Consider the following 13,720-nt stretch of genomic DNA (forward strand, 5'->3'; position numbering starts at 1 on the left):
ATGTGTTTTGCCCTGAATTTGTGGTAAGGGAGGAGGTGTAGAGGGCAATTGTAGTACTTGTCAAATCTGATGGGGTCATCTATTCAGAGCTCCTGGTACTGCCTTCTCTATATCGGTGAGGCCCTACATAGATTTGGAGGCTGCTGCATTAAGCACCTCAAAAGGCAAGATCTCCAGGTGGCCACTCATTCCAATTCGATTTCCCTTTCTCATTCTGACATTTCTGTCCATGGCCTCAATTGCCACAATGAGGCTATGCTCAGGTTGGAGGAGCAACAGCTCCTATTCACCCTGGGTAGCCTCCAATCTGATGGTATATTGGTTTCTCTAACTTCTGGTACCATCAACCTCATAGTTCCCTTACCTCACGCTGCTTGTTTCTACCTCATACCCAAGATCCGTGAACCGGGCTGTCTGCATAACCCCTTTGTCTTTTTCCTGCTCTTGCTCCATTGAACTCATATCCGCCTATCTCACCTCCATTCTATCCTCCTTGGTACAGTCCCTTCACACCTACATCCATGACACTTGACATGCTCTCAATCTTAACAACTTCCAATTTCCTAGCCCTGACTACTTTATATTCACTGTGGATGTCCAGTCCCAATACACTTCTATCCCCTATCAAGAAGGCATTAATTTCTCTGCTTCTTCTCTACAAAAGACCCAACCAGTTCCCCTCCATCACCACCCTCCTCCATCTGGCAGAGCTGGTACTCATCTTCAACAATTTCTCTTTTGGATCCTCCTACTTTCTTCAAACTCAAGGGGTAGCCATGGTCCTGAGCTGTGCTTGCCTTTTCGTTGGCTACTTGGAGCAGTCCATGTTACAAGCCTTCCCTGGTAATGCTCCCCAACTCTTTCTGTGCTACATTGGTGACTGCACTGGTGCTACTTCATACACTTTTGCTGAACGCATCCATTTCATCAACTTTGTCACCAACTTCACCCTGCCCTTAATTTCACTTGGTCCATTTCTGACTGTTCTCTCCCTTTCTTGATCAGTGTCTCTATCTCTGGAGACTAACTGTCTACCGACGCCTTTTATTAACCTGAAGTGAGGTGAGGAAGGCAGTGAATGGCCTATAAAATTGCTGTTCTCTTTTCTCAGCTACTTTGTTTCAGTTGCATCTGTTCCCAGGATGTGACTTTCCAGGACTTAGGAGATATCCTCTTCCTTCAAAGAATGGGGTTTTCCTTCCTCCACCATTGATGCAGTCCTCATCTGCATCTCTCACATTTCCTGGACATCTGCGCTCACCCCATCTTCCCAACACCTTGAGTTCTTCTTGTCCTTGCCGACCATCCCATGAGCCTCTGCATCCAACTTTATCATTTTCCACATCTTTCACCAAGTTGAACAGTTTCCTACCACCAAATGCATTTTACTTCCCACCCCCACCTCCTCCTTTCTGCAGGCTTTGCTTCTTCTGTGATTCTGTTGCCTATTCATCCCTCCTCACTAATCGCCCTCCTGGCACATATCTTTGCGATCGAAAGATATGCTACACACCTGCCCATTCACCGCCTTCCTCACCTCAATTCAGGGCCATAAGCAGCCCTTCCAGGTGAGGCAACACTTCACTTGCGAATCTGTTGGGGGGTCATCTGTTGAATCTGAAGCTCCCAATGCAGCCTCCTCCACGTTGGTGAAACCTGACATAAATTGGGGGACTGCTTTGTTGAACACCTCCGCTCCATCTGCCAAAAGAGGAAATTCCCAGTGGCAAACCATTTTAATTCCTATCCCATTCCTGTTCTGATAAGTTGTTCCATGGCCGCCTCTTTTAACATGATGAAGCCACTCACAGGGTGGAGGAGCAGCACCTCATCTATGTAGGTGACCTCCAACCTAATGGCATGAACACCGATTTCTCCAACTTCTGGTAATTTTTTCCCCTTACCCTTCCCTCTTCTATTCTCCACCCTGGCCTCTTGCCTCTTCTCTTCGTCTGGCTATCACCTGGTTCCCCTCTTTCTCCCCTTTCTTTCAATAAACTATTTGCAGTTTAGTAAATTTTTTTTCAGTAGACCATCTGATTCAGGATTAATTATAATGTTTTACATGAATTAGTTTGAGCATCCCTGCATCTATCTTGATCTATGTTTCTAAATTGTGTTAACTGTGGGTCATTCGATAAGATTATTCATGCAGTTTGTAATAACAATAAATTAGCCTGGGACATTTCTGTACAGTGAAGACCAGTCTGTTTTGATCATTTTGGTGAAAACGTGTTCAATCTGAACCTGTCTTGAATTGATTGTTCTTGTTTTTGGTTTCCGTTAATTTTGATCCTCCATCAGTTAGTTGATAGGTTGGTAAGCTATTAGGCTGCTGTAAATTACCCCTTGTGCTTAATCAATGGTAGAATCTTAGGAGAGTTGATGGGAATGTGGGAAGAATAAATTACAGGGAAAATTGTGGAAGAATGGGATTGATTTGTGATACATGTTCAATGTGAATTTGAGAAAAGACGGTTATGGAACCGCTGTATTGCAGAACCACTGGGAATTTTGAAAAGATTGAAAGCTGTTACAATCCCTTTTAAGAAAAGAATTGTATTTTAGATACAATTCCTTTATATGTTGATTGAAAATCAATTTCATTGAACGCTTACCAACTCCCAAGATATTTAGTTTTAGTTGTTCAGTTTTTAGCTGCTCAGTTCACTTTATCTAATGTTTTAAAATTAAACTGTAGCTGTCTTCCAAGATTTGTTTTCTGTGCTTAACACTCTGTGCGACTTGCAGCTATTCTGGCCAGTTGAAAAGTAGGAAACCATACATGGTCCCTGAGAATGAATTTCATCACAAGGATCCACCAGCAAGAAGTGCAACACCTGCAACTGTTCAGAATGGACCAGGCACAGTCACGCAGCCTGCTGCAGCATCCACCAATGCAGCCAAAGCTGAAGAAGGCACAAATGAGGAAACTGGTGAGAAAAGTTTTTTTCTGTATTTCCAACATGCGTTGCAACTAATCACCTTTTTAGGATTAATAGTGTAAGAATTCAGTGATGTGCAATTAACTCAGTGAAGGCCTTGGTAATAATGTATTATTGAGGAGTGAAGAATCAGACAGGCTTTTGCTTGTAATCCAGCAATCCTTGCTGGAAAAATGCGTTTGTGCGGATGAAGACAAAGGCAGGATGAGGATTAACTGTAGAGTTCTTCAAAAGTGGCAGTATTCATTTTTAAATGCATTAGTTTAAAATGGTGCTTTACTGTCATTTTACAATGAACTCCAGCAAAATTAAATGTTGTCTTAAGGAGCAAGGAACAAAAATAATTAAGGAATAAAAATAAATAACAATTTAAAATGTTTAGGGTTAGTTTATTATTTTTACTGTAACTTGCTCATGCTGATGGTGAATAACTAAGAGGACAAATACAATAATATGGAATTAAGTTGCAGATCACTCACCTTCCAGAGACTCAATTATTTTGTCCCATTCAGACACCAAATCAGATCTTTCAAGTTGAATTCAATTTGATGGTCTCTCACACATTATTTCATTGTTAACTTTGCTTTCAATATACTTCTGATTTAATTGTGCTTTAGAATCTGAGATTTTTCAATAAATTGCCCCTCGATTGCTTATTTAAAAAGTTAAATAGTTGGTAAAGACTTCCCTATGAATGCAAAGTGAACTTTAAAACATTGGGGTATAGCTCTGACTGATGTCAGCTAAGGAATCTTTAATTGTGATTAAAATTTCATCTAATATATCCAGTTTGGTTTCTGCCTATGAAAGCACAAAGTACTGGAAATACTCAGCACTTCAGACAATATCTCTGGAAAGAGAAGCAGTTAATGTTTCAGATGGAAGCTCTTTCGTCAGGAGGAATTCTGACAATGGGTCACCAACCTGAAATCTGTTGTTTCTCTTTCTACAGATGGTATTTGATATGCTGAGTACTTCCATGAGTTGCAGTAAATATTTCTAGCATCTACAGTGTTTTTTAAAATTTTTATTTAGTGGTATCAGAATTAGGGTTTTACTGTATATCCTTGGATATGGAGAACACAAGTGGTCCAGATTTGATTTCCTAGCCCATCCTTCTGATAATCCAGCAGGGGCAAGCTCTCTTTCGTGGGCGGGGAAAGATCACTGTCCAGTTGCATTCATACTGCTAGTCTCATATCTCTCTTTCTCTGTAGCTCTGCAACATAGTTAACTATACATGGTTCACTTCACTGAAGTACACGGGGGAACATTATGGGAAGTAACTGGAGCAGGTGGAAGAAATGCACACGGTCATGGGGAAATGGGCAAACTCCACTCAAACAGTACTCAAGAGCAACTTGAACTGAGGTAGCTGGAGCTATAAGCCTGGGGCAAGAATTATTCACCACTGTTCACTCCCTTGTAATTGCAGCTTTACTTTATCAGTATTTGGGATAGGAATTTGTAATGATCGTGGATTTATCAGGTTCACTGTGTATATATCAAACTATAAAATTGTCAGCAACTTTGGTGCTTCTCTCCATGCTTCATTCGTATTGTGATTCAGCAGTCCTCCACATGCTGTGCTATATCTTATCTTCCCTCACCACCATCAGTGAGAGCTCATGAATTACAAATGGTTACAGGAAATTACAAGTTACTTGTAGATATTTACTTATCAAGTGCTATAAAATAATCAGACAGAAATTATACATAAACAAGAGAAAATCTGCAGATGCTGGAAATCCAAGCAGCACACAAAAAATGCTGGAGGAACTCAGCAGGCCAGGCAGCATCTATGGAAAAGAGTACAGTGGATGTTTCAGGCCCAGACACTTCATCAGGACTGGAGAAAAAAAGATGGAGTCAAGAGTAAGGCGGGTGGGTGCGGGAAGGAAGAAACACAAGGTTATAGGTGAAACTGGGTGGGGGGTAAAGTAACGAGCAGAGAAGTTGATTGGTGAAAGAGATACAGGGCTGGAGAAGGGCGAATCTGATAGGAGATGACAGAAGGCCATGGAGGAAAGAAAAGGGGGAGGGGCACCAGAGGGAGGTGATGGGCAGGTAAGGAGGTATGGTGAGAGGGAAATGGGAATAGGGAATGGTGAAGGAGTGAGGACATCACTGGAAGTTCGAGAAATTGATATTCGTGCCATCAGGTTGGAGACACACCCAGACAGAATATAAGGTGACGCTTCTCCAACCTGAGTGTGGCGTCATCACGATAATAGAGGAGGCCATGCATTGACACGTTGGTATGGGAATAAGAAGTGGAATTCAAATCGGTGGCCAATGGGAGATGTCGCTTTTTTCTGGCAGACAGAGCGTAGGTGCTCAGCGAAGTGGTCTCCCAATCGATGTCGGGTCTCACTGACAGGAGGCCACAGCAGGAGCACCAGATTCAGTAGATGACCCCAACAAACTTGCAGGTGAAGGTGCAAGTCTTTTGGGGTCATCTATTGTATTTGGTGCTCCTGTTGTGGCCCCCTGTATATCAGTAAGATCCGAGGTAGATTGGGAGATGCTTCACCTCACCTTTGCTTCACCTCACCTTCACTTCACTTCACCTTCACTTCACTTCACCTCACCTCACCTGGACGGGCAGCAGTGGAGGCCAAGTCATTGGGTGTATTTAAGGCAGAGATTGATAGGTATCTGAGTAGCCAGGGCATCAAAGGTTATGGTGAGAAGGCAGGGGAGTGGGACTAAATAGGAGAAAATGGATCAGCTCATGATAAAATGGCGGAGCAGACTCGATGGGCCGAATGGCCTACTTCTGCTTCTTTGTCTTATGGTCTGTTTGAGGCCCTGAATGATAGCGAGGGAGGAGGTGTAGGGGCAAGTATAGCACTTGTTCAGCTTGCAAGGCAAAGTGCTAGGAGGGAGATCAGTGGAGAGGGATGAATGGACAAGGTAGAAGGGAGTCACATAGGGAGTGATTCCTGTGGAAAGCAGAAAATAGGGCGAGAAGATATGCTTGGTGGTGGGTTCCTGTTGGAGATGGCGGAAGTCACAGAGAATTATGTTTGGGACGCAGAGGCTGGTGGGGTGGCAGTTGAGGACAAGTGGATCTCTATCCTTGCTGGGGTGGCAGGAGGATGAGGTGAGGGCAGACGTGTGTGAAATTTCCAGAAGACGTTCAATAAGGTGCAGCATAAAAGACTTATCCATAAGATAAGGATACATAGAGTTGGGGGTGATGTGTTAGCATGGATAGAGGATTGGTTAACTAATAGAAAGCAGAAGATTGGGAGACATGGGTGTTACTCTGGTTGGCAATCAGTGATAAGCAGTGCGCCACAGGGGTCAGTGCTGGGCCCGCAACCGTTCACGATTTACATTAACAATCTGGAAGAGGACCAAGTGTAGTGTATCTAAGCTTGCTGGTGACACTACATTGAGTGGGAAAGAAAATTGTGCAGAAGATACAGAGAGTCTGCAGAGATATGGATAGGTTAAGTGAGTGGGCAAGGGTCTGGGGGATGGAGTACAATGTTGCTAAATGTGAGGTCATCCACTTTGGAAGGAAAAATGGAAGATAAGATTATTATTATTTAAATAGTAAAGAATTGCAGCATGCTGCTGTGTGGAGGGACTTTGGAGTACTTGTGCATGAATCAAAAGGTTGGTTTGCAGGTGGCAGCAGGCTATCAAGAAGGCAAATACAATATTGGCCTTCATTGCTAGAGGGATTGAATTTAACAGTTTTGCTGCAACTGTACAGGGTATTGGTGAGGCTGTACCTGGAGTACTGCATGCCATTCTGTTTTCCTTACTTAAGGAAGGATATACTGGCTTTGGAGGCTGTGCAGAGGAGATTCATCGGGTTGATTGCAGAGACTGGGGGGGGGGGCGGGGTTCAGACTGTGAGGAGAGATTGAGTCGCCTGGGACTGTACTCGCTGGAATTCAGAAGAAAGAGGAGATCTTATTGAAACATAAAATTATGAAAGGGATAGATAAGATAGAAGCAGGAAATTTGTTTCCACTGATAGGTGAGACTAGAACTAGGGAACATATCCTTGAGATTTGGGGAGTAGATTTAGGATGGAGATGAGGAGGAACTGCTTTTCCCAGAGAGCAGTAAATCTGTGAAAATCTCTGCCCAATGAAGTAGCGGAGGCTACCACAGTAAATATACTTGAGACAAGGTTGGATAGATTTTTGCATAGTAGGGGAATTAAGGGTTATGGAGAAAAAGCAGGCAGCTGGAGGTGAGTCCATGGCCCGATTAGCCATGATCTTACTGAATGGTGGAGCATACCCGACGGGCCAGATGGCCTACTCTTGCTCCTATTTCTTATGTTCTTATGAAATGGAAGACATGTGGTTAAGGGCAGTATTGGTGGTGGAAGAAGCCCTTAGTTCTGGAATGAAAAGACTGGTAAAGACAAATGTAGGTCCCCTACAGACAGAAATAGGTGAATTGATTATGGGGAGCAAGGACATGGCAGACCAATTGAATAATTACTTTGGTTCTGTCTTCACTAAGGAGGACATAAATAATCTTCCAGAAATAGTAGGGGACAGAGGGTCCAGTGAGATGGAGAAACTGAACGAAATACATGTCAGTAGGGAAGTGGTGTTAGGTAAATTGAAGGGATTAAAGGCAGATAAATCCCCAGGGCCAGATGGTCTGCATCCCAGAGTGCTTAAGGAAGTAGCCCAAGAAATAGTGGATGCATTAGTGATAATTTTTCAAAACTCGTTAGATTCTGGACTAGTTCCTGAGGATTGGAAGGTGGCTAATGTAACCCCACTTTTTAAAAAAGGAGGGAGAGAGAAACCGGGGAATTATAGACTGGTTAGCCTAACGTCGGTGGTGGGGAAAATGCTAGAGTCAGTTATCAAAGATGTGATAACAGCACATTTGGAAAGCGGTGAAATCATCGGACAAAGTCAGCATGGATTTGTGAAAGGAAAATCATATCTGACGAATCTCATAGAATTTTTTGAGGATGTAACTAGTAGAGTGGATAGGGGAGAACCAGTGGATGTGGTATATTTGGATCTTCAAAAGGCTTTTGACAAGGTCCCACACAGGAGATTAGTGTGCAAACTTAAAGCACACGGTATTGGGGGTAAGGTATTGATGTGGATAGAGAATTGGTTAGCAGACAGGAAGCAAAGAGTGGGAATAAACAGGACCTTTTCAGAATGGCAGGCAGTGACTCGTGGGGTACCGCAAGGCTCAGTGCTGGGACCCGAGTTGTTTACAATATATATTAATGACTTGGATGAGGGAATTAAATGCAGCATCTCCAAGTTTGCGGATGACACGAAGCTGGGCGGCAGTGTTAACTGTGAGGAGGATGCTAAGAGGATGCAGGGTGACTTGGATAGGTTGGGTGAGTGGGCAAATTCATGGCAGATGCAATTTAATGTGGATAAATGTGAAGTTATCCACTTTGGTGGCAAAAATAGGAAAACAGATTATTATCTGAATGGTGGCCGATTAGGAAAAGGGGAGGTGCAACGAGACCTGGGTGTCATTATACACCAGTCATTGAAGGTGGGCATGTAGGTACAGCAGGCAGTGAAAAAGGCGAATGGTATGCTGGCATTTATAGCGAAAGGATTCGAGTACAGGAGCAAGGAGGTACTACTACAGTTGTACAAGGCCTTGGTGAGACCACACCTGGAGTATTGTGTGCAGTTTTGGTCCCCTAATCTGAGGAAAGACATCCTTGCCATAGAGGAGGTACAAAGAAGGTTCACCAGATTGATTCCTGGGATGGCAGGACTTTCATATGAAGAAAGACTTACTAGGCTTGTACTCGTTGGAATTTAGAAGATTGAGGGGGGATCTGATTGAAACGTATAAAATCCTAAAGGGATTGGACAGGCTAGATGCAGGAAGATTGTTCCCGATGTTGGGGAAGTCCAGAACGAGGGGTCACAGTTTGAGGATAAAGGGGAAGCCTTTTAGGACCGAGATGAGGAAAAACTTCTTCACACAGAGAGTGGTGAATCTGTGGAATTCTCTGCCACAGGAAACAGTTGAGGCCAGTTCATTGGCTATATTTAAGAGGGAGTTAGATATGGCCCTTGTGGCTACGGGGATCGGGGGTATGGAGGGAAGGCTGGTGCAGGGTTCTGAGTTGGATGATCAGCCATGATCATAATAAATGACGGTGCAGGCTCGAAGGGCCGAATGGCCTACTCCTGCACCTATTTTTCTATGTTTCTATGAAAAGCCTCATCCTGAGAGTAGATGCTGTGGAGACGGAGGAATTGGGAGAAGGGGATAGTATTTTTACAAGTAACAGGGTGGGAAGAGGTATCATCCAGGTAGCTGTGAGAGTCAGTGGGTTTATAATAGATATCAGTGGATAAGCTGTCTGCAGAGATAGAGACAGAATCAGAATCAGGTTTATTATCATCGGCATGTGATGAGAAATTTGTTAACTTAGCAGCAACAGTTCAGTGCAATACATAATCTAGCAGAGAGAAAATAAAAAAAACAGTAATAAACAAGTAAATCAATTACGTATATTGAATAGATTATTAAAAAATGTGCAAAAACAGAAATACCGTATGTTTAAAAAAGTGAGGTAGTGTCCAAAGCTTCAAAGTCCATTCAGGAATCGGATAGAAGAGGGGAAGAAGTTGTTCCTGAATCACTGAGTGTGTGCCTTCAGGCTTCTGTATCTCCTCCCCGATGATAACAGTGAGAAAAGGGCATGCCCTGGGTGCTGGAGGTCTTTAATAATGGACGCTGCCTTTCTGAGACACCGCTCCCTAATGATGTCCTGAGTACTTTGTAGGCTAGTGCCCAAGATGGAGCTGACTAGATTTACAACCTTCTGCAGCTTCTTTTGGTTCTATGCAGTAGCCCCTCCATACCTGACAGTGATGCAGCCTATCAGAATGCTCTCCACAGTACAACTGTAGAAGTTTTTGAGTATATTTGTTGACATGCCAAATCGCTTCAAACTCTTAATAACATATAGCCGCTGTCTTGCCTTCTTTATGACTACATCAATGTGTTGGGACCAGGTTAGATCCTCAGAGATCTTGACACCCAGGAACCTGAAGTTGCTCACTCTCTCCACTTCTGATCCCTCTATGAGGATTGGTACGTTTTTCTTCGTCTTGCCCTTCCTGAAGTCCACAATCAGCTCTTCCGTCTTACTGATGTTGAGTGCCAGGTTGTTGCTGCGGCACCACTCCACTAGTTGGCATACTCACTCCTGTACACCCTCTCGTCACCACCTGATATTCTACCAACGATGGTTGTATTGTCAGCAAATTTATAGATGGTGTTTGAGCTATGCCTAGCCACACAGTCATGTGTAGAGAGAGTAGAACAGTGGGCTAAGCACACACCCCTGGGATGTGCCAGTGTTGATTGTCAGCGAGGAGGATATGTTATCACCAATCCGCACAGATTGTGGTCTTCTGGTTAGGAAGTCGAGGATCCAATTATGAAGGGGGAGTACAGAGGCCCAGGTTCTGCAACTTCTCAATCAGGACTGTGGGAATGATCGTATTAAATGCTGAGCTATAATTGATGAACAGCTTCCTGACATAGATGTTTGTGTTGTCTAGGTGATCTAAAGCCGTGTGAAAAGCCATGGAGATTGCGTCTGCTGTTGACCTATTGTGACGATAGGCAAATTGCAATGGGTGCAGGTCCTTGCTGAGGCAGGAGTTCAGTCTAGTCATAACCAACCTCTCAAAGCATTTCATCACTGTTGATATGAGTGCTACCAGGTGATAGTCGTTAAGGCAACCCACATTATTCTTCTTTGGCGCTAGTATAATTGTTGCCTTTTTGAAGCAAGTGGGAACTTCTCCTAGCAGTGACAGATTGAAAATGTCCCTGAGTACTCCTGCTAGTTGGTTGGCACAGGTTTTCAGATCCTTACCAGCTACTCCATCGGGACCTTCTGCTTTGCAAGGGTTCACTCTGTTTAAAGACAGCCTAACATCAGCCTCTGAGACGGAGATCACAGGGTCATCAGGTGCAGCAGGGATCTTCACAGCTGTAGTTGTGTTCTCCCTTTCAAAGCAGACATAGAAGGCGTTGAGTTCATCTGGTAGTGAAGCCTAGCTGCCATTCATACTATTCATACTATACAGGAAAGGCGAGGGATGTGTCGGAAGGGGGCCATGTAAATTTGAGGGCAGGGTGGAAGTTGGAGGCAAAGTTGATGAAGTCGATGAGCTCCCCATGGGTGCAGGAAGCAGCACCAATGCAGTTGTCGATGTTGCGTAGAAAAGTTGGGGAGTGATACCAGTGTGGACTTGGAACATAGACTGTTCCATGTAGCCGACAAAAAGGCAGGCATAGCTGGGACTCGTGTGAGCGCCCATGGCTACACCTTTTGTTTGAAGGATTGGGAGGAGCCGAAGGAGAAATTGTTGAGAGTTAGGATGTTCCGCAGTACGGAGGAGTGTGGTGGTGGAGGGGAACTGGTTGGGTCTGGTGTCTGGAAAGAAACGGAGAACTTTGAGGCTTTCCTGGTGGGTGATGGAGGTGTATAGGGACTGGGCATCCATAGTGAAACTAAGATGATCGGGTTCAAGAAACTTGAAATCATTGAGAAAATCAAGAGCGTGTGAAGTGTCACAGATGTAGATAGGAAGCGACTGAACTGGGGAGTTAAAACTGAGTCAACGGATGCAGATAAAAGTTCGGAGGGGATAGTGAAGACCTGGCACGAATGGGAGCTGAGATCAGAGGGAGAAAGGGGGTTGGTAGTGTCAGAGGAGAGAGGAGGCTGCTCATGGAAGGTGGGTTAAGTGGAAGATGGAGTCTGCGAGGACCCGAGAGCTGTTGGTGGGACCCGAGAGACACGGGATTGCAGAGTGGTTGTGGGGGAAGGGGAGACGGGTTCCAGCAGTAGCACATGAAGTCTCGGCCTTGGGTGCTGTTGGTCAAGGCTGGAGTTGGAGTTGGACGTTGCGCAATCAGCACTTTGAAGATGTCCGTGGTGGTTGGAACCCCCATTGATGGCGGTGGAGTCTGCCTTCTGAATCTGCTCAGGATCGTTAGAATCATTGAGGTTGGCAGTAAGGATCACGGTCTGGAGCTGTCCATGCCTGCCACCTTTGGAGATGGCAGATTCCGTAGTCTGTAATTATACATCTTTTTGTTGATTGTGTTCTTGCCTTCAATTATAGCATAGTCAGTTCTGTGCACCAAAATAAATCTGGCTTTATTTTGTATTCTTTTCGATTTTAGTTTCAAGTTTGGTGTTTGAATTTTTGCTGTCATCATGTGCATCTTTTGTAAATGTTTAAAACATTAGCTAAATTTATGCTTTTCCTGCTTTCATTGTCTATAAGGATTCTTTAATATGATGATTTAATGCGAAGCAACTTTGCTGAGGATCAGTGATCTCTTTAACCTGACAAGTTAGTTACTACTGTCAGAAAGAGGACTTGCATTGCCATGGATTACTAATTCTTGGAGAATGGAATTCAAAGAAATCACACGAGGCCTGTTACTATATCATTGAGAACAAAGTCCAGGTCATAGATCTTTTGTAAAATTCAGTTTTGCTTTAATTGTTATTATTGTTATACATTAAATGTTGTAAGCATTAGTACACCTTTAATAATATTTTTTTGAATAGACCCACAGGAAGTTCCTTAAAGGAATGGAGCGAGTTTTAAAGTCTCTTTTCTTTTTAACAGATAAATTGAAGGAGAAATCTCAGAGTGCTATTAAAGTTACTAACAAAGCAGCTAATACAATACCCAAAGTTATGGCCAGTAATGGAACCAATTCTATAAATAGGTAAGAATTTGGCCTTCCTGTCTGCATGTTGAAAGTTCTAAATGTATGATGGATAGATGGTCATTGAATTTTTACGATTGTTACAATATGAGAAGGATACAAATTGGATCCAAATAAATCAATCAGTCCCATTTTCCTTGTCTTTCCAGTTTTACTGCAAAATGTTTTCTCTCAAGCCCTTATCCCTTTCTTCACGTATTGGACAACTAGCAAATTTCAGGTTATAACTGTTTTCTGAGTAAAGATTTTTTTTCTTATTCTCATTGTACTTTTTCCTAGACTTTGCTAATAGGAGCTGTTTCTTTGTGTTTAACTTACTGAAAAAAGAAAAAATCCTGATCATCTCCATGAATATTATCTCTCAACTTTTGTTGGCTCCAGGGAGACTAACTCCAGCTTCTGCATTCTAACTTTAACTGGAATTTTAGGGTGCACATTATTTTGAACAAATTCAACAGAATTTATGTGCTTCTTAGTCATCTATGTCTCGAATCTCATGATCCTGAGTGCTTTACTTTCAATCAATCCTCACTGTTTCAAAATATTATAAATTTTATACATTTAGAACTGTGCCATTTAATCTTTGGTGCCTTTCCTTGTTCTTTTTGCCTTAATGTTCTATTTCAGTTAGTAAATATCATCTTGTATTAGTCCATCCATGTTATTTTGAAATGGATAGTAAGACACTACAAGATCTATCACACTTACAAACTTGATGTCAGCTACAAATCTGGAAACTCTCCACATCCAAACCAATTAATTTATGTTGAAAAAACCATGGTGGCAGAATGGATCTCGATCGGGTATACTTCAGCAGTCTGGCTAAAAGTATGAAAATACCAGTTTATGTGATCTTGCTTCAGTCTTTTAGCTAATGTTTTATCTGTGTTGCTGCTGACCCTTTAATTTCATTGGTCTGAATTCTGGTTGCTGGCTTTTTGTGTGCAACTTTATATAACTCCTTTTGAAAATCCATGTCAGCATCATCTACTGCATTCCTTCATTAACCTTAGTTATTGCAAAAT

At 43.0% G+C, this 13,720-nt stretch overlaps 1 protein-coding gene across 3 annotated transcripts in view; it reads left to right on the top strand.

Annotated features, from left to right (window-relative positions):
- thoc2 (THO complex 2) overlaps positions 1-13,720 on the top strand; it is a 179,960-nt gene that overhangs the window by 127,158 nt on the left and 39,082 nt on the right. For all 3 annotated transcript variants that reach the window (XM_063060950.1, XM_063060951.1, XM_063060952.1), the window contains 2 exons: positions 2,752-2,936; positions 12,593-12,695. In XM_063060950.1, coding sequence (XP_062917020.1) covers positions 2,752-2,936; positions 12,593-12,695 — 288 coding nt within the window. The remainder of the gene's footprint in view (positions 1-2,751; positions 2,937-12,592; positions 12,696-13,720) is intronic.

Source organism: Mobula hypostoma, chromosome 10 (genome assembly GCF_963921235.1).
Source record: "Mobula hypostoma chromosome 10, sMobHyp1.1, whole genome shotgun sequence".
In the NCBI taxonomy this organism is placed as follows: domain Eukaryota; kingdom Metazoa; phylum Chordata; class Chondrichthyes; order Myliobatiformes; family Myliobatidae; genus Mobula; species Mobula hypostoma.